Source organism: Conger conger, chromosome 18 (genome assembly GCF_963514075.1).
Source record: "Conger conger chromosome 18, fConCon1.1, whole genome shotgun sequence".
In the NCBI taxonomy this organism is placed as follows: Eukaryota; Metazoa; Chordata; class Actinopteri; order Anguilliformes; family Congridae; genus Conger; species Conger conger.
The window spans coordinates 14,345,912-14,367,716 of NC_083777.1; the positions used below are offsets into that span (position 1 = coordinate 14,345,912).

At 39.3% G+C, this 21,805-nt stretch overlaps 2 protein-coding genes across 7 annotated transcripts in view; both read left to right on the forward strand.

Annotated features, from left to right (window-relative positions):
- The window catches only part of LOC133117967 (ATP-binding cassette sub-family C member 2-like), a 34,168-nt gene extending 29,851 nt beyond the window's left edge, over positions 1–4,317 (forward strand). The window contains exons 28-32 of the mRNA XM_061227530.1: positions 46–189; positions 1,318–1,476; positions 2,619–2,785; positions 3,485–3,679; positions 4,154–4,317. Of these exons, the coding sequence (XP_061083514.1) occupies positions 46–189; positions 1,318–1,476; positions 2,619–2,785; positions 3,485–3,679; positions 4,154–4,292 (804 nt within the window). The 3' untranslated portion in view covers positions 4,293–4,317. The remainder of the gene's footprint in view (positions 1–45; positions 190–1,317; positions 1,477–2,618; positions 2,786–3,484; positions 3,680–4,153) is intronic.
- Positions 4,318–8,772: 4,455 nt separating this feature from the next.
- Positions 8,773–21,805, forward strand: part of LOC133118079 (ATP-binding cassette sub-family C member 2-like) — a 46,335-nt gene continuing 33,302 nt past the window's right edge. For 5 of the 6 annotated variants that reach the window (XM_061227770.1, XM_061227773.1, XM_061227769.1 and 2 more), the window contains exons 1-10: positions 8,773–8,899; positions 12,198–12,371; positions 12,796–12,942; positions 14,173–14,310; positions 15,029–15,151; positions 15,553–15,608; positions 17,544–17,775; positions 18,024–18,202; positions 19,570–19,747; positions 20,316–20,570. In XM_061227770.1, the coding sequence (XP_061083754.1) occupies positions 8,858–8,899; positions 12,198–12,371; positions 12,796–12,942; positions 14,173–14,310; positions 15,029–15,151; positions 15,553–15,608; positions 17,544–17,775; positions 18,024–18,202; positions 19,570–19,747; positions 20,316–20,570 (1,524 nt within the window). In that variant the 5' untranslated portion in view covers positions 8,773–8,857. Of the gene's footprint in view, positions 8,900–12,197; positions 12,372–12,795; positions 12,943–14,172; positions 14,311–15,028; positions 15,152–15,552; positions 15,609–17,543; positions 17,782–18,023; positions 18,203–19,569; positions 19,748–20,315; positions 20,571–21,805 lie in introns of all 6 variants that reach the window. The other variant, XM_061227771.1, reaches the window with a different exon arrangement.

Sequence of the window (21,805 nt, forward strand, 5' to 3'; positions counted from 1 at the left end):
AGAAGAGTCCAATGCGTGACTGGTGTTGCTGCTGACACTTCGCAGGCACCCTGGGTCACAGACAATCACCCCCCCAAGGGGTGGCCTGATTCTGGAAAGCTCTGCCTAAAGAACTATCAGGTGCGGTACCGGCCTGAATTGGATCTGGTACTACATGGAATCACCTGTGACATTGAAAGCACAGAGAAGGTAATGTACAGAGCCCAAAAGAACTGTGTGCTTGCAATCAATCCAAGAAAGCTATCAATCCACAAATATTGTCCACAAAATGGTTCTTTTATGGGCAATTCATCGCAATTTAAAACAATAAAAACACATAAAACGGAGAGAATGAACATGACAAATGCACATGCATGTAGTTAACTCAATGAGCTCTAAACAGCTACTCCAAAAGGTGAAGTTGAAGAAAGCATGTATAAAACTGTAGTTAAAATCTTTTTTGAAAAGCTAGTATTTTTACATCTGATTGCCCTAAACCCAGACCTTGAAGTCACCATTTACATTTACATTTTTGTCATTTGGCAGATGCTTTTAATCCAAAGCGACTTACAAGTGCATAGGTTCTTCCACAAGTCAAAGCATCACATCCATAACTAGGAAAATACACATGGAATGCTGTTCTAAACATAGAGTCATCATCATAAGTGCAAATGTTTTTTTTTTGGGGGGTTTTTTTGGGTTAGACAAGGAGGATAGGGACATCAGAAAGGGGGGGGGCGGGGGGAAATCAGGAGGGAGGACTTAGGTAGAGTTTGAAAAGGTTTGTTTTGAGTCTGCGTCAAAATAGGTGGAGGGATTCTGCTGTCCTGACAGTGGTAGGCAAGTTATTCCACCACTGAGGAACCAGAACGGAAAACAGGCGTAAACGTGCAGCTCGACCGCCAGGTGCACGTAGAGAGGGAACCATAAGGCGACCAGAGCTGGCAGACCGGAGTGGTCTAGCTGGGGAGTAAGGAGTGATCAAGGATTGTATGTAAGGTGGGGCAGTCCCCTTAGCAGCCTGAAATGCCAACACTAGGGCCTTGAATCGGATGCGTGCGGCAATAGGAAGCCAGTGGAGGCCAATGAGAAGCGGGGTGACATGAGCCGACCTGGGCTGACTGGTGATCAGGCGGGCTGCAGCATTCTGGATCAGCTGGAGGGGCTTAATGGCACACGCTGGGAAACCGGCTAGGAGGGAGTTGCAGTAATCCAGGCAGGAAATGACGAGCCACACAGTGACAATGATTTAGCAGTTTTCTTGCAGTGACCACAGTTCTGTCATGGTTACCACGAACATTCACTTCTTTTGCAGTGACTGTGACTTGTCTGTTTCAGATTGGCATTGTTGGGAGGACAGGAGCTGGGAAGTCGAGCCTCACTAACTGTCTGTTCCGCATCATCGAGGCAGCTGGCGGGCAGATCTTTATTGACGGAGTGGACATTGCTACCCTGGGGCTGCACGACCTGAGGAGCAAACTGACCATCATCCCACAGGTGATGGTCAAGCACGCCATGCACAAAGAGAAAACACACACATTTTCACACTAAGGAAAGTCGCAAAAATATTTGCTGTACTGGAGCTTTACAAAGACTTATTAATTAATCATAGTTTAAAGGGGCAATTCACCCAAAAAAGTAATTAAAGGAGTGACATGTTGGTTGAATGTGACACTTTTTAAAATTATTATTATTATTATTATTATTATTATTATTATTATTATTATTATAATTCAGTCATTTAAATGTATAAAAAAAAATTTTTTAAGGCCAAATTATTATTTTTATATTTTTTTAATAAGCCCATATTTCCCACTGTAAAAGTTCACCCAAAGTTTCCATGCTAATGAGAACTTTCAATTAGCTATGATTGACAAATTGTGTTCCCACTTTCCACATATTGTCATTAATTACCATTGCTATCTCCATGATATGTGTTCATCTTGGGAGACTGAATATTCACAAGTTAGCTAGCTTAGTATATCAACTATCGATAGCCAAGGTAAGGATGCTGACTTATTCAATGATCATTTGTGCTAGCTAGCTAGCCAAGTTAAGATAAAAGCAAGACTATAATGTCCTTATGAAAACAAACTAGCTAGCTAACGTGATCAATAACGTCATCTTATGAAAGCAAACTAGCTAGCTAGATAACACTAGATGAATATAACCAGAAATTGTCTCATCGTGTTTATCCAATGCCCTTTTGTGCAAATTGCATATAAAAACCTATAATGTGTGACCAACCACCATGTTATTCCTTTAAGGTATGTTTCTTCCTGCTGTTATTTTGATGCCCGGGAATACACGGTTGGTGTAATTCGGTAGAAGTAGTTCTGATCTACAGCGGATATCTAGAAAACATATCAAATCTTAATGAAACTACCTGGATGAATGGAGAGAACTCTGGGTAAATGGATAGACACCTAATGTCATTTTTGGCCGAACTGCTCTCCTTTTTTTCAGTTATAGAATCGAGTATAAAAATGAGATTTCTGGCCTTGTATGGTATAATTTACTGTTTGAAAGCCAAATTAATTGTAATGTACAAGTTAATGGGAGTTTGTAGTGAATAATGCAATTTATGATAAAATTTGAATGTCTGATTTTATCTCCTGGGGGCCTGTGCCTGTTTTTAGGATCCTGTGCTATTCTCCGGAACATTAAGGATGAACCTTGACCCCTTTGAGAAGTTTGGCGATGAAGATGTTTGGAGAGTAATTGAGCTGGCCCACTTGAAGGTGTTTGTGGGGGGGTTAAAAGATGGACTAAACCATGAAGTCACCGAAGGAGGGGGGAACCTCAGGTATGCACATCTCCCTTGCATGGGCATGGCTGCAATAGTTTTTATGCAGTGGATTGATCACCTGCTTTTATCACTAATGTTTTTTTAAGAATCTCCATAATTTCATTAGGCGCCACCATGTTTTCACAAATGTAAACACGAGTAGTAAGGAGTCTGTCTCAAAGACAAACACCATGCAACACCATTTTTGTTGATCGCCTCTTTTTGAAAGGTTCCTTCAAAGACATACCTTGAAATCAGGCTTTACAGAACACACTGCAATCGTAGGTAAGGCAGTTTGGCATTGATTCTAGTTCTACATCCAGGAAATATAGAAAGTCTCCAGAAAATCCTGTCCTGGTCTCCAACTTGAAAGCATGCTGCAATCGTCCCAATAAAACCTTTTCATGGTGTTTGTCCGTGCAGTGTATTCGGTATACTATATATCGGGATGACATTAGCTCAGGTCAGGGCAGTCGGAAGTTTGCAGATTCGATCCCCCGCCCTGGGTGTGTTGAAATGTCCCTGAGCAAGACACCTAACCCCCAATTGCTCCCAGCGAGCGAATTGGTACCTTGCATGGCAGCCTATTGCTGTTGGTTTGTGAGTGTATGGTTTAATGAGAGGACTTAATTGTGAATTGGTTTGGATAAAAGCACTATATGAATGCAGTCCATTTACCATATGTAAAAGTGCGTTTTTCTTTGGCCCGGTTTGTAGTGTGGGGCAGAGGCAGCTTCTGTGCCTAGCCAGAGCTCTGCTGCGGAAGTCACGCATCCTCATTCTGGACGAGGCCACAGCAGCAGTGGATCTGGAGATGGACAGCCTAATCCAGACCACCATACGCCAAGAGTTCTCCCACTGCACGGTCCTCACCATCGCCCACCGGATACACACCATACTGGACAGCTCTCGGTAACGGAAAAAATAATTTGTCCGCTCATACGCATATTTTTCCTGTTTCATTCTGGAGCTTTCGATTTGTGTTCCATACTGATTCAAGTAAAACAATTACAATATTGGTAGAATTATGTATATTTTAGGGTCCAGCTGCAATTTTTCCCAGCGGTTTATAAAATTATTTCTCACGTGACATGGGGGCAGAATTAGGATCTTTTCAAAAAAACCTATGTCACTGCTCTTTCCGAACATTTTGACTAAAACACTAAAACCAGGAAGAGAATGCTGATGCATGTGGCCTTAGATAAAGTGCTATAAAAATGAAATGCCCTTCCCAACTGCAGAATTGCAGCACTTGAATCTGCTGAAATTCACTTTTAAAAATTGTGTAGACTAATTTATGCAGGGGATTGAGTCACCCTGAGAACTGAACTATTGGAATAAAATTTAGTTCTAACACCCGATTTATTCTTTGCCTTGCCTCTCTAGGGTGATGGTCCTTGATGCTGGGAAGATCGTGGAGTTTGACTGTCCCAGTGTCCTGTTCAAGAGACAAGGCCATTTTTATGCCATGGCAAAAGATGCTGGGATTACTTCACTAGACAACACAGCCTTTGAACACTCATGAGGAAAGCCCATGGGAGTTAGGAGAGATTAACTGCACTGTAGGAAATGTATGTTCCCAGAACTACCTTTCCCAAGATTCACCTGAAGAAAAATTTCTGAAATTTGATTACTGTACTGAACAGCGAAGACATTCACTGTAGCTTGATTATTGCTTGGGAGTGTTTCCAGTATAAAGACTGTTTTGTCAGAGTTCAATACGTCATGCTTATAAACAACATGATCTTTGGATATCTTTTTAGAATGTTTACCCAAGTAAAATTACATACAAATTAAATATTAATATTATTAATATATCTTTCTTTATTGGTTTGCTTCCTTTGTGAAAAATTAGTTAATGTGCTTAATAAAATTGTTTTTATGTACTGTATGTAATAGATTTGGTAAACTTGTATAGAAAATAAGGAGAAGCTGTACAGGCAAGGCACATCAACGAAAATTGAGCCCAAGGCATTATTTATTTGGAGAGAAAATACAGTTCCCAAGGGGGAAATACTGTAACGCACAGCAGAGTAGGGGAAATGAAAACTAGTGAAGAAGGTACACAGCCGGACAGGTAGTGTAGTGGTTAAAGTACATGACTGGAACACACAAGGTCGGTGGGTTGATCCCTGGTCTAGCCACAATAAGATCTGCACAGTTGTTGGGCCCTTGAGCAAGGCCCTTAACCCTGCATTGCTCCAGGGGAGGATTTTATCCTGCTTATTATAATCAACTGTAAGTCGCTTTGGATAAAAGCATCAGCCAAATGACATGTAACATATGAAGCTAAGTGGGCTAGTCCCAGGGACCAATTTTCATCAAAGGTGAGGGTCCTTCAATTCTGAAATTCTGCTAGCCCCCCGAACAGGCCTTTTAAAGGGGGGATAGTTTGATTAAACAGATGTTTGTCAGAGCAAAGGGCTGAAAGAGAACAGGAACTGTGAAGAGAATAATCAAACCCTAACTCTAGTCTTAAACTGAAGCAAGTTTCTGTTTCGCTTTTAATTTTAAAAGAAAAGCAGATCCTCCGTCTACAACTAACCAGGTTTGTGGTAGCAGCAGATTGTGACACCCAGAGAGAAGGGAATAGAGCAGAGAGACAAAAAACACATTTGGAGCACCCTCTAGCGAGCCCAAGAGGCAACACTCGGAAGGTAGATGAGCAGGCTGAAACCCATGACATTTTGAAATATCCGAAAATACTGTCATCTGAAATATGCAAAATTGTATTATTGAGATGGATGATAAACAACCTCAATATTACCTAGTTGAAATATGCACAAGGAAATGTGTTTGAGGTTATTTGCAGTATATGGAAAAATGTGTTTTACCAACAAACAAAAAAAAAAAACACGTAAGATTAGTCTTACTTCTGAAAACTCAAACAATCACTCATTGTAAATGTGCCATTTTTTATGGATTATATGATGAATGGTTGACAAGGAAATGTGTTTTACATAATTTATTAAATATACAAAATGTATTACACCCAATAAAGCAAAATACACAAGTAAAAGTAAACAAAGGAGTCATTGTAAATATGCTATTATTCCAATGGATGATCTCAAATCCAATATGATGGTCAAATATGTATAGTATATAGTCTTACCTATGATATGTTAAAAATGAATAATCTTAAAAAAAGATATTTTAGCAGATTACAAACAACCTAAATACTACTGACAATGTGTATGTTACATTTCATGTACATAGAAAAATATATTCTCAGGGTCCTGGTCCTGGTGTGCCAGTGATATTTATGTTTTTTGCAGCCCAACTGGAAAACCTCGCTAGGCTGAAAAAAGTGCTGGGATTCTCAAGTCACATTATCGGTCCTTTCCCCGCTACAATGTTCACTTAAAGCTCATTGTACGTGATGATACTAGATCAGAGGTGTCCAATCTTATCCTAAAAGGGCCGGCGTGGGTGCAGGTTTTTGTTTTAACCCAGCAGTAACACACCTGATTATACTAATGAACTAATCGTGGTCTTTAATCAAGACCTTGATGAGTAGAATCAGCTGTCTTAGTCCTGTGCTAAAACAACAACCTGCACACACACCAGCCCTTTCTGGATAGGATTGGACACCCCTGTACTAGATCTATAGATATAGAATTTTAAAGCTACAGTCCCAATATAGGATGCTACTCCCTAGCAGCAGCTGTCAGAAAGTCAGAAAATGTGTTTCTGAGTATGTAAGCATGTACGGTACAGTGGGCACCGTTCATAAAAATGTATGTATAATGTATATAATTAACAACATGGATAATGATCTACAGTATATTTACCGTATTTATAAATTCCGGAAAACTATATATTTTTATTTCAATACACTTACTCTCATGTTTCAATGTTTTTTATTCAGAATAAAAAAAAGAGAAAGAAAATCACAGGTGCCACTAGCAATTATTTGAAATAAATAATTGGCAATACAATTTTACTTAAATTTAGTTCATCTCGGTTTAAAGGAAATATATTGTGTCATTTGTGGTGGAAAATCTATATCTTCCTTAAAGGTGAGGTGGTCCAAAAAGACAGAAACATTATAAATTGTTTATGAGACTTTAATATTGCAAGCACAAAGACTGCGAGCGCTCTTACACAGCACTCACAGAAACAGTCTCTTTTTATATGCTGTTTCAAGTAGTTCTTTGCAATACATGTGTTTCTGCATATATGTCATATAATGCGATATCTTATGATCAACAGGATGTGGTTTTAGCTAATAATAAAATAGACCTTTAGCCTAGACAGCTAAACTGTCAGAATAGGTAACAGAGTGCATACTGAGGACAGTGAAACTGTCAGAGTATGGAACAGAGGGCAACAAGCTCATGCATCTGATCCCTGTTATTCATACCTTTTCCTGTTATTCACACGTGTTTTTCACGATTTGCTCAGTAAATTGTTTGCAACAGACAAAAACTTTGTATTTTTTTTTCTATTATACATTCCATGACATGACTATTTCACTAGAGTATATAAATAAGGTAACAAGCATGCAAAATCGCTTTGTCAACCATCAGCATGGGAAAAGCCAAAAAAATGTCACAGATGGTAATTGACCATCACAAGTCTGGTATAATAAATAAACTGTTAAATATACCACTTTGCACTATAAGGGCAATAATGACAAAAACCTAAAACATATAAACATATTATCTTACAGATGGTAAGGAACATGGTGAGGGAGGCCATAAGTAACCCAAGGATCGCAGTTTAAGAATTGTAGATTGTGTCAGGAATTGGGACAGAAAAACCAAGTGCAACCCAGAAGTAGATGAAATGGGAGTTTTATCTAGTTCAATCACCAGCAGACAGCAACAGCAAGGGTAAGCAAAGGGATGGTTGTGGTCACAAGCGAAGTTCATAAACCAGAAGTTATTCAGAGAAGCAGAAGTACAGAAGCGGAGTGAAAAAAGTGGAAGTGGAAATAAACAGAAATAGGTCGATACACGAAGCAGACAGTCAAAATAGCACTGGAGAGTGAGCTAAAACAACATTACAGCAAAGTAAAATATAGAATACAGGTTAAAACATTGAAGTAAGTGAGAGAGCTACAGACTGGGCGTGCAGACAAAACAGAAATAACAAACAACAAAGACAGAAAGCAAACATGGGATGTGACAGATTGGTTGTGTGTTGGGGTCACCAAGTCAAAAAAATGTATGAAATGGCACCTCCATACCAGCCAATTCTTTGGAAGAGTGTCACGAAAACAGCCTTTACTGGGCACCATAAACAAAACCAAGCATCTTGCATTTGCGAAACGTCATCGAAATTGAACTTGCCAAAATGGAAAGTTTTGGCCATACACACCATCAACATGTTTGGCGGCAAAATGGAATGTGTACAAGGAGAAGCGCCTCGTACCTAATCTTGGCAGAAAATACATTGCAAGAAAATCAAAGATTAACTGACTAACCGTATCACAAATTATAAAGACTCAAAAACATTATCTTTGCCAGTGCTATGAGGAAGGCATAAGAACGTTTGTGGACTGCACTGTATATAAATTGAGTCTGCATCGGTTTTTCTTACGGTAAGAAACTAGTTATTCAAAGAATCCCATGAGATGAACTAAAAATACAAATGTAATGTTGTTAAATAATATCCGTATTAATACCCCAGTGACCCAATCTGGAACAATACATTTGCAATATATTGCTCCCTCTTTTCACTCTCTCTCTTTCTCTCTGGACTTTGGACCAGTGGCCAATGAAAAAGAGGAGGGACACAGATTCTGGGAAGCCATGTTCATAGCTGGACTAGATAAGGTGCATTTCTCCCACAAAAAGCTTCTCTGACTACTCCAAAAGTTTATAAATAAAGTGCCCCTGAGTGTCTAAGTCGGCTACAATCGCTTCATAAAAGCGTTAAGAATTAACCTGTCCTACGAGAGAGTCCAACTACACAGTCCTGTGTGGAAGCCTGCAGAGATACAACAATTTGCTCATCATTTGAGAACTTTGAGCCATTCTTTCTGAATCATGCTTTGCCTTTGGCCCTAAGGCCTTGTCCATACTGCCCGCTGACTTTGAAACAGGACCACAGGTCCCTTCCTGAAAGAACCTGGACAGAGCAATTATGTCCACTGCATTGGATCACTTCTGTGGCTCAACATTTTGGGTAAGTTGAAGTTGAAGTGCTTGGCTGTTGTTTACTTGACGAGAAAGACTGAAGTGCTTCTATGGAAACAAAAATCTTTTGTTTAGATAGATAATGTGCCTTGAGGACACCCAGACCTGTTTTTTGAAAAGTTTATTTTATTAAATGTAAATGTCAGATGTGAACAGGACATTTTCACATGATTGGTTTTCTTACATGAATGAAAATGTCCACATGCAAAAACAAAACATGTGACATGAAATAACTTGAAATGCACATGTGACTGACTCATATCTAACACTGGGATTGTTTTTGTAGTTTTATAGTTTCATTCTTTCATTCTTAGGAGCGGCTAATTTTGCCATATTGCCATATCTACATCAACTATTTATTATGTTTATTAATTTGTAAATGTTAAAATGTACAGTTTGACTTCAAACAGAATAGTTTGTTAAAACAATGTGTATGTGTTCAGACATGTCCTCTGTCACACCAAGTTCTGGGTGAAAGTAGTGCTAACCATTGAGGTGCCTCTTAGCTGTCTCTCTTCAAATGATGTCAAGAACATGGTAGCACATGTGCAAGTGTGTTTATTATTTACAGTGCTGCATAAGTGCTTAGTGAAGGGATGCCCTAAACAAATCTATTCCTTGTTCCTACACTCTCCCCTCTTACCCACCAAAAGGCCCCCTCTTTTACACCAAGCCCCACCCGCAAGAAGTATTACTACAGTCCAAATGGGAGCAGTGCATACATCCTCATTTAGTCAATAAATAAACCATTAAATATAACAAACATGACCTCACCCATTTATACAACAATGAATTTGCCAGTTACACTGTTAGCAACACAATTTCCCCTCATTCATTAGGCAATTTTTTATTTTATTTTATTTTTGTTTTACCGGGAGAGTCATACTGAGATTAATATCTCTTTTTCCAGGGTCAAGCAGCAGCAGGCAAGACAGTAAGATAAGACAAAATTGAAAAAAGAAATAATGACACTTAAAAACATGCTCACTCCTCAGTTACAATGTTTTAATCAAGATTTGTTAAATCCAAAGTCACAGGGCTATCTATCTTGATTGTTTTATATTATGTCGGGCACATGAGGATTAAGTAAAATGTGTTTAAAACAGCAATTTATAAATCCAGTAGTTTTAACCATCAACACCCTCTTTTAATATCTGACACTACAATTAGGGGGATGTTGAAATTAACAGACAGCAGACTTTTGGAGTCATCTCATTTCATGGCCATAGTGATGAAGCAATAGAACGAAAAAGAAAAGAAAAGCGATTGTCAATTGTTCTACAAGCATTACTGCAGTGCATCATAAAATAAATAAAAAGTAAAAGCTAACTTTCCAAATTCAGAGAAAGAGTGTGATGCTTAAAATAACATGAGAGAACTGAAAAACAGATTCTAAGTACTCTTATTCCTTATCACGAGAAGAAAGATAAGAAGGAAGTTTACCTTAAATAGCTTCATAAATGAACCTGAAGTGCCAATACCAATGACACAACCTAAAATTATTTAGAGAGGGTAGCCCCACACTCTGATAAAGGGAGGAGTAATGGGCAAGTGTCCTAGCATTTTTAATGTACCATAGGGTGCCATCTAGGGCTGTGCGATTTAACGAAAGTACAATGATATTTACTTTTTTCTTCCCTTCTCTTGCTCCGTGGGGTGTCGTTGTGGCTGTAAATGGTAAATGGTTGGCATTTATATAGCGCCTTTATCCAAAGAGCTGTACAATTGATGCTTCTCATTCACCCATTCATACACACACTCACACACAAACGGCGATTGGCTGTCATGCAAGGTACCAACCAGCTCATTAGGAGCATTTGGGTGTTAGGTGTCTTGCTCAAGAACACTTCGACACACCCAGGGTGGGATTCGAACCGGCAACACTCCTCTGTGGGGAGTGTCATGCAGATTAAATTTAATTGAACTGAACTGAATTTGTGTATTTCTGCTGTACTTTTATTTGATCTTATGTTATCTGTTGAGGCATTGTGTATTTTTTTTTTTTTCTTTTTACTGCTGTAAAGCACTTTATGCTCAAAGTGCTATTAGTAAAGTTGAATAATTTATTATTATTATTATTATTATTATTATTATTATTATTATTGTTATTATTATTATTATTATTATTATTATCATCCCGCACTGCTCAGTATGTCCTAACACCGGATTTTGCCAGGTTCTGTGTTTTCTGTAATCAGTTTTCTGCGTAAGTCCTTGGTGTTTTCGTTAATTTTTACCCCCTGTGCTTACCGTAGTCTATTTCCTGTTTGTTTCAATCATTCGTCTTATTTGGGTCTCGTTTCGTGTCTCCACCTCCCCAGTCCTTATATGTACTTCCTTCCTGTCTCCTTTCATTGATTCCACCTGTTTCTCATTTTGTTCTAGTTTAGTTATGTGTATTTAAACCCTGTGTATTATCAACCCTTTGCTTGTGACATCGACTATTCTCTGGATTCTCCCGGTTGTACCCGGTTGCCTGTGGTCCGGTTGCGACACTCATCTCGATGGGACCTCATTTTATTTAAGATGTGCCCAACTCTGCATGGTCAAGTAAATCCTTCTCCTCAAAGTGCAAAGTACACATGGAAGGAGATAGGAATTACTGCAGCCTTGGACACCCAGAACCACAGATCTGTAATCTGCCACCCAACAAAACTTTGAACACACATCGACAGCACCAGAATTACCCACCCATATTGACAATCTTGTAAAACCATCTTTCTGAGACATACTTTAAAAAATTTGAATCAAATCTGTATGATAAAATCCATTGTGTAGCCAACACCCTGTTGCTACCCTGATAAGTGGTGTGGCCCTGCTGAAAAAAATGCTCAAGCTAGGTTTTGAAACAGCTGGCAGCTAGTTGATCAGTTCAGACCAGCTCCCTGCTTGACATGGTTTAGCTGGCTGACCAGTTCAGACCAGCTCTAAGCTTGATGTGGTTTCACCAGCTCAAGCTATGCTTTGAAACAGCTGGTAGCTGGTTGACCAGCTGCCAGCTCAGGCTACCAGCACTAGCTGGTTGACCAGCTCATACCCAGCTAGACCGGCTTTATGACCAACTTGGCCATGCTGGATTTATTTTATTTTTTACAGCAGACTTATTAATCAAATATTCTTGAATTTCAAGGGTCACAAATTTCCTAAGATCCATATTGGACTGTGTTTTAATTATCTGTGGGACAGAAACTGATGAGAGTGTTTTGCTGTTTCAACCATTGTTGATTATTTAGTAGGACACCAAATCCTAAATCCCTCCAGCTGAAGTGTATCTGTGCTTGTTTCAGAATGCCTCTCTTCTGGATCGGCCCGACCCAGACCTGCCGGTGTGTTTTGAACACACGGTGCTGGTTTGGGTGCCTCTAGCTTTCCTGTGGCTCAGTGCCCCCTGGCACCTAGTGCCCCTCCTCAAACGGAAGCTCTCGAATGCACATCTCTCCAGGCTCTATATGTGCAAACAGGTAATTCAAACTAACAGAATCTTTTATTACATACAGTTTTTACATCATCTGACCACTTGTGACACTTGCCGCAATAGTAACTACAAAGGAAAGTCTAAGGACAAATTTTAATATTAAATTTGAAAAAGCCAATTTTGAAATATGCATGTTAGCTCACAAGAATTATACCTAATAGAACATTAAATAATAATTTGGGTTGAACTTGTCTTGATGTTGCAAACATTACTCATCTTGCCAGATTTTGTCCAATAGAGGCTTTGCATGAGGGACGGTCTGTATCTGTGGTGGCTCCAAGTGCACATTGTGTTCAGATTCTGAACGTTCTATCAATGTTATGTTATATTTTTCTATATAAAATCATGAATCTATATATACAGTATATATATTGCAGTTACACATACATACACTGTTTTTGTTCTTTCAGGTCCTGGCTAGTCTTCTTTTACTGACTGCCATTGCTGGACTTGCAGTCACTCTAGGAGAGGATTATGGGCCATCAAACGACAGAGAAGCAAATGGTGCAAATCCAGCAGTGCTTTACAATAACCCTGTGCTGTTCACTATTTCCTGGGTAAGGATTGAACACATACTCCATATGTGTAAATGTGTGTGTGTTTGTGTGTGTGTCTGTGTGTGTGTACTGATACCATGGCATGATAGTTGAAAATGGTTTGAAACATACTAAAAGTAATTTTGCCAAATATTACCTGGCTCCACCCTTCCACCACCAAATTCGAATAAGAAACTTTTTCTATCCAGTCCTTTTTATCTTAATGATAAGTTGGTGTTGCCACTGAAAATAGGAATCCTCTTGTGGCATGGTTATGAAAACCACTGCATTTCATTTCAGAGACAGCAGTCAGGACAGCTAACCATTGAATTCTCAAGTTCATAGAAAAATAAACATCTGATATGTGGCCAAAAAAATATATATTTGTTTTATTATCTACTTTCTCAGCGAACGGATATTAGTGACACAAAAAAATGTTTACAGCTAGAAGCAGGCAGCTTTATTGCCTACCAATGTTGAATGTGCTTAATTGAATGAGATTTACATGATTGTACAGTAGCCTATAAAAAAGCTGTCGCCAATGGAAAATGTTTGATGTCAGTAACAATGAAATGGCAATTGTTCAGTAGGTTTAATGCAAGCAGCACACTGATATTTACACCCACTCAGCATATTTGATTATGCTTAAGAAGTTGTGTTCTAACTTCAAGCATTGTAGGTTATAGCTACATCATTGTATGAAATTACAAAATGTTTGTTTATTTAAAAAAAAAAAAGACATTATTGAACATGCATCGTTGCTGCAGAGTATGAATTTAAGGCACAAATACAATAATTACTTACATCTAGCAACACTAGATGGAAATTAATTGACATGAAAATTTATGAAGATATCATAAATCATATGACCTACATTGGCATGTTGCTGTCTTCAGGGCAAGGAGCAAATCAATGTTATAGCCCATCGTATATTGACCGTGGAAGAGTATCAGTATAATTTGGCTACAGACAACCTGCTGTGAACTACAATTGGTTCAGACTTTCTAGAAATTGCTTAAATCACTCATACAAGCAATCTTTGAACAAATCTTTTTGAGTGGTTCTTGCCTTGAGACCGAAAACCTTCAGATCAAGTTTATATTAAGCACAAATATACAGAAATTAGTCCAACAACAGATACCTGGGTATCATTATCATATTTTTCTAAAAAATGGGCTCTTTCATTGCTTGTGAGGTGCTGTTTTTTGTATGTTGTGGGGATAATTTCATGTATTATTCTGTTGCCTTCAGGTCCTGGTGATTCTTTACCAGGAGAGTATGAGGAAAATGGGAGCTGTAGATTCAGGGTCGCTCTTTCTCTTCTGGCTGTTGCTGATCATATGCGAGGCCTTCTCTTTCCAGACAATTCTGCGGGAGGCGCTTCAAAAGGTGGGTGTGTTAAGGATGCAGCCAGAGTGCAAAAAGTACTTTAAAAGTGTTTTAAAAGTGTTCAATAACCATCTGGGCAGAATGAGCCAGTTCTAAGTTGTAAAGGGGGTAATGGAATATACAACTGCAGAATGTAGGATGAGATACTATACTGTAAAAACAAGACCAACAGCTTTGGAAAGGTGCAGGCAAGCCTGGTCCTTGATTGCCACATAGTTTTCTGGACTTTGTTCAATCTGAAGGCCCTTGGCCTTTTACTATTAAATCTCAACCTTAATAACCTCAAGCTGAACAAAAACCAGAAACATCTGAAATATGGAGAACCGAAAGACATGACACACAGTGATGAGAGCATGCCTCTCTCTGGTACTAGAGGACCAGGTTTAAACATTATGGGGGACTTACTTGATAAAAAAGTATCCAGGCTGCACCAATTTACAATTCTTCATATGCATCACCAACAAACGCAAGAAAATGATAACTGCGCAATTTGATTTCTGCGCTGCTTGGCTTCCCTTCTGCACAAACGCAAGGCAGGTAACAATAGCGCAGGTAAAAAATGATGTATGTCCTTTGTCTATACCCTACCTGTTACAATTGCATGAAGTTCAATACTTTCCAAAACAAGTTCAGTTCTTACAAATCAAATAACACCATTTGATTTTCGTTAAATGTTATCCTCTCAGTTTGTCTTTCTCCCTCTCTTACTCTCTTTCAGGGTGCAATAGAAGACCTTCCACGCTTCTGTCTGTTCTACATAGCCTTTGGTCTTCAGGTGCTAGCCCTTATCCTGTCAGCCTTTGCTGATATTCCCCCCGAAGCTGTGGACTTAGTTAAAAAGGTACATACACCTGATTGCTCTAACTTCCACATGAGACACTTCATGTGAAATATTTCACAGGTTTAAATATTTCAATGATCAAATATTGATAGATTTATCTAACAGTAAAGAGGATTTTGGTATGTTTGGATGGGAGGGGGGGGGGGGGGGGGGGCTGATGGTGGACACAATTGCGGGAGCGGTGTTGTGGAATTGATCGCAGAGCAGGAGACTGATCACTGAACACACATAAATACCAATAACTTACTTGAGTTCTGTGGCCCTAAACCACTGCATAGAGTGTTCACCCCAGCTGCTGTTTCTACAAGTATGTGTGTTTCTTGACTGTATTCTTCAGTGAGTATACAGCAATGTAATATGCGTATGCATTGATATATGAACCTCTGGTTTATTTGTTTCAGAACCCTGAGCTGGGAGCATCATTTCTTAGTAGACTCACATTCAACTGGGTTAACAGGTAGGCCTGATTAGTTAGTTGAAGGGGGTAAACACGTTCAAAAGACACATCTATGCACATGTGCACAAACACTTGTCATGCTCACAAACAAACACATGCACACAAAGACATCAATAATTAATACATTTTGAAAGGTCCAGAAATATATCTGGCCTAATTCTAAAATTGTGGCATTTCAAATGATAGAATAGTTTAAATAAATGAACCAGAGGTATGCCAAGACACTTTTAACAGTTTAAAATGAAATGGGCCCCAGCCAAAAGAGGGGCCCCAAATGGCCACAAGAATATTTTAAAACAACATTGTACCAGCCTTGTAAATATTCCTCTAGTTCCCAGCTGAATCAGCACTTAAAAAACAACTTTATCTAACTTTATCTAAACAACTTTGTCTATATCCATCAACAAATGGATATAGACACTTAATTACTTAAAGAATACTTTAATTGTGATTAAAGATTATCCCTTAAGCGTACACAGTCATTGGTTCACATGATGCAAACCAAAGAATGTAGAAGCTGTTAGCTGAGAAGGGAGGGATAGGTGCCTATCTCAAAGCAAGGAGGGTTGAAAAACCTGTTATCAGGAACTGTTATCAGAGACTTAGGCTGACTGTTGCTTATCAGGCACCTATGCTCAATAAAACCAGCAAATACAATAGGGTTACAAGCAGCAATTTCCGGGGTCCATGCATCTCCAAGACAAAATGATTGATCCCCCAACACATTGGTCTAATAGGTATAGCCAATATGTGGTAGTTATTTAAACAGATGTTCTTTTACCTCTCAGTAAGTTGGAAAAAAAAACAACCCACGATAAGTATAAAATGTATATGGTTTATAATGGACAAAAAGCATTTAATTCATTATCAGAGTGGTTTTGGATAGGTTTTTGAGATGCTTAGATATTTTAAGACACTATATAGTCATTCCCACTTGAACATGATACAAAAGTGAGTTTCATGAGTAAAAATTGGTCAGTTGTTTTGTCGTAAAAGAACTGATTATTTTATGATTTACAGCATTGCACAATTTAGTCATTTTGGATAGATTTGCAGACACTAAGGGATATCACGGTACACTGCTTACATTTTACATTTGTTTTGTATTTGTAGCACTTAGCATTTAGTATATTTTCATAATTTAGGTATTGTACATTTTAAGTCGTTATGATGCTCACCTCTGGAGTTATAAAGCCTCAAAGTAGAATAATGCAAAACTTGTGTGAAGGGATTAAAAATGCCATATTATTTCAGATAATGTTATTAAATAATTATATACATTCCAAGACGTATCTAATTCATTTCCCCAGACTTTAATTCTGTCAGATCAACTCATGTTATAATGTTTTCAATATGACATAGAAGAAAAAGGGTAACTAAATTGGTTCCTCATAAATGTAAAAGTTAATACTTCAGAAATATAATTTCTTCAGGCCTAGCATAAGGAGACAAAGGGTTGCCTTTGACAAATGTATGTTTTTACAGTTCTTTTACGCTGTGGAGCACCTTTCGAGATCATGTCATAAGAGAAGAACACCTCATAGTGTTTAACTGATTAAATTATGATCAAACTGTTGAATCCTAATGGTTGAAAATGTGGATACTGACACTGAACCACTTGACAACAATGATGAGCTAGAAATCCTCCATAGTTCAAAGCACATGGCAGCAAACCAAGTGTTGCGCTAAAATAGGTTAAATCAAATGTATGGAAGAAATATAACATGTTTTCAACAACTTTATTTGATCCAAGAAATTGTCTCTCTCCAAAAAAAAACAAGACCAAATGTGGAAACCCTTGATTATTTTTACTACAGACAGTGCACATTAATGTAAATGTGCCAGAGTTAGCTAACAAGCTCATTTTTATCTGTAGTTCCTAACCTGCATGTCTTTGGACTCAGTGTTAAGTGTGAATATGGTCTCTCTCTGCAGCATGGTTGTGAGTGGCTACAGGAGGCTGCTGGTGCAGGAGGACTTATGGGACCTGAAAGAAGAGGATAGCACTGACCGCATCTGCCAGGGGTTCGAGGAGACCATGAAATGGGAGCTGATGAAGGCGCGGTCGCGCATGAAGAACCACCAGAGGACGGCCAGCCAGGAGCAGAAAACTGAGCCCTGTCCTAATGGGCTGGCCAAGGGGGTCAGCCAAGATGTATTGGTCATGGTAAGTGCTGATTGTATTGGCAGAGACCATTAGGGCGTTTAAGTCTAAGCTTGTGAAATATTCTGTTTATGAATTGGGTGCATGGATTGGCTTGATGTTCTGCTGTAGTATTGTGGTCTTACTGTATGTTCTTTTTAAAACAGAAATGTTAGTTAATACATTGCAAAAATCCTGTTTGATCTGCTAAAATGGTTCCTTTGAGAGTTCTTGGGAGAAGTTGGAGTTGTGTTTATGTGTCTATTCATTAGGAGGAAACTAGTGAAGAAGGGAAGAAGAAGAAAAAGAAGGATGGAGAAAAGGAGGCTGAGTACCCTAGCTCCTGGCTGGTTTCTACCATAGGAAAGACATTCAAAGGGGTTCTGCTGGAGTCTGCAGTGTTAAAATTCCTGCATGACCTGCTTTCTTTCATCGCCCCCCAACTTCTGAAGTGAGTATTTCAGAGACCAGTTTGATGGTTGATTGTTTTGTCTGTGCTATCGGCTGAGCAAAATATTCATTTTTAAGCTGTTCAGTTTTATTATAGTTCGGGGATGAGGCTCTTGCCATTTCAATTAACAAAAACTGTGTCTCCAAACTCTTGTCCTTCAATAATGCATGGTGCTATGTCAGCACAATGGTGTTTGGTATGATTCATCTCCAATTACACAAATCTGGAAGAAAAATTGATGTACTGCACAGTAGAAGAAAATTGTATGTGGTAAACATCAAGAGAAGTTTGATGTACGATTCCAGCTTATTGATCATGTCCTACCCCTTTATGAATTTATTTAATATAACAAATTGTTGATGTGTTTAGTTGCTGCCACATGAGTGGCTGATTTAAATATTTGCATTAAAAATGCAGTCTTTTCCCCTGCTGTCAGTCTTTTGTTGTCATCTTGGAATTAAAGATGCTATTTAAATTGCAAATTGCTCACAGTAAATTCAATCTGTCTTCATGCAGTGTACCAGGTCTCAGGTAGAAACTCAGTCGTATAATTAGTCATTTGACGGTGCTGTTGACTTGCCTATGTGGACTCCTGAAGGATAACCAGTGCAGGCCATGTGGAGGGAAACAAACTGGTGGCCCAAGTCATGACAAGAGCATTAATGTGACGACTGCTATAAATACTACACCATTTGAAGTGATGACAAGCTAATTCCACACAAAATTGAATTAGGCAATGATCAAAAATAGATGATGGACAGCAAAATGATTGATAGATCAGGATTAGTGAATTCATGTATGGGACTAGATGAAGAGCCTTTTTGTGGGATGGCCCTGTAACAACAGATTTCAAACGAAAAGAGTCTAAAATGTTTGCAAATCAGTGCAGTAGATATGGATGTTTATGTTTTCATAATAATAATACATTTGTTTCATATTTGAGCATAATCATTCGAGTCAGAGAATTCAGGAATAAAACCAATGGGAGATTTACAGGGCCTATAAATTAAAATACAAGGAAAAGGGACTCAGTCTTGGTAGACTATGTAGACTGAGAAATACCTGTGTTAAGCGTCTCACATCAACAGTGGGGAAAAAACACGATTGCAATATCTCACCACTAATTTGAAGCACAGGTAAAACAGATGAAATTTCAACCTCGGGCAAGAGTTGCCAGTTTAATAAAAAAACAGTGGTAGCTAATTGTGTTTAGTTACATTGGTTTTTCCATTTATTGTGTTCACTATCCAAATGTCTACTCTTTCCAGTAGTGCTTTGCCATAAATATAATTCTGTAAAGACATGCTTATTTTGTGTTCATTCGTCATAACCGGCCCCCCCTAATTGTGTGGTGTGGTTCGGTCCAGGCTGTTGGTCTCCTACACTCATGACATGACCATCTACACTTGGACGGGGTACCTGTACACTGTGCTGCTCCTGCTGGTGAACATCGTGCAGTCTTTGTTTATGCAGCAGTATTTACAGCGGTGCTTTGTGCTTGGAACTCAAGTGCGCACCGCCATCACAGCTGCTGTGTACAAGAAGGTACCTCCTCCCCTGTGCTGATGCCTTCTAAGGTGCCTTCATGTGACCGATTTCGAAGGGAGAATCAATGTATACTTTGCTGGGCAGGATATCCCATTATCCTTTGTGATTAACTTTATGCTTCTTACTTCGGATAAATTAATGCGGCGGAGTTTGCTAAGAAATGTAGCTCAATATTTTGTTTTAGTTACTTTTATGGTTTTCGCAAATTTTGAATTAACACTCTGAAATAACGTATTTAATGTTTTTAAGCCTCCGTGAGCTAGCCAGCTAAATTGCTTGTAATTACGAAACACATAATCACTTTACTTCCACCCTGGCATCTTTCTGCTTTCAAAGTGCATCTCATTCGCATATTGTGAAGGCACCTCCAAAGTCACCTTTGGAGGATAAGATGACAAATCAGGCAGTGAGGCAACAAGGCATCAAGGCAACTGATTTCAGTTTTGGATGCAGCCCTAATTTTCTCTTGCACCCAAGCACATCCTGGTTATAGTGTCAATAGATATGAGTACTGTACATGATGTCCTGCTGTAATGTGTATATGTAAACCCCTCCTCCACCTCAGACCCTGGTGGTGTCCAACGATGCTCGAAAGGAGTGCACCGTGGGCGAGACAGTCAACCTCATGTCAGCCGATGCCCAGCGTTTCAACGATGTCACTAACTCCATCCAGCAGCTGTGGTCGTGCCCGCTGCAGATCGCCCTGGCCATTATGTTTCTGTGGCTGGAGCTGGGCCCTTCCACCCTGGCCGGCCTTGCCGTCATGGTGCTCATGGTCCCCATCAACGGACTGCTGGCCACCAAGTCTCGTGGCTTCCAGGTCTTGTGCCCTCTAGTCCAGCATCTCAGCTCACATGCTCTGTCTGTCTATGAACTACAATTTTTCAATTGAATAAACTTTATTGACAGGATAATTACTGTATAGCAGTCCTGCCGAAGCACATATAAAACCTGTATTAAAATTACTATGGCTGTATAGAAATACAGTAGTGATGATAGTAAAGATGGATGGATAATAAGAAAAATATTAGATGAAAATGATTTCAAAGGATTTATAATTTGGTGACCAAACTGGACCAAATATTTACAAGTTAATTGGCTGCTCATGGGCATACATGTTTGGAAGCTGTTATCAGTTTGGGTGCCCAAAATACACTTGAAATACCATATTCACCTTAATTTATGTATTGTTTCGTCAGGAACCAGTAGCAAACTCAAAGTATGTCCAATAAGAGTTTTTATTGGCAGATTGGCAGTTCAAACAAGCAACAACAAACAAACACAGTCCATACACAGCAGGTTAGAATCAGACAGAAGGATAATCCAGGAATCAGTTGTCGGGGGTCACAAAACAGGTCAATACACAGGCAGAGAATGCTGGTGAGAATGGCAGGAGCACATTACAATCTTGTGGTGAGCTTGTGGCAGACAGAACGGAGGGGAATGTGTCTGGAAGAGAGCCACACCTTTTGTCCCATGGAACAGCAAGGAGTGGGGCAATGGCATCGGTCTGCAAACCTTTTCATTTCTGTGACATGGTGAAGTAGGGTCATACATGCTTTTATCCAGGTGCAGTGTGCACAGTTGGTCAGCAGAAACCTCCACTTCCCTCTCTTTCTCCAGGAAAAGGGTCAGTTGGTAACCCAAGCAGTAGGCGAAGGGTGAAAGTCCCATGGAGAAGACTGGGAGCGTTTATTCATGCATTCCGTTTGTCCATTAGTCTGCGGATGGAAACCAGAAGACAGCTGTGCCATAGCTCTGATGAGCAAACAGAAGGCCTTCTAGAACCGACAAGAAAACTGAAGTAACTTCCAGGGGCAGAAGACATGGAGGCTTGGCTGTCTCTTTAGAGGAGTGTAGCTTGGGGAGCACCATGAAGTGGACAAACTTGGAGAAACTGTTGACAACGGTTAGGGTGACCACAGTTTAGACACCGGTAACCCGGTGACGAAGTCCAAAGTGACATGTGACCAGGGACTATGCAGGATGGATAGTGGTTGGAGTAGCTCCTGTGGTCACTAACTGCTGGCCTTCCCCTGTGCACATTCAGGACAG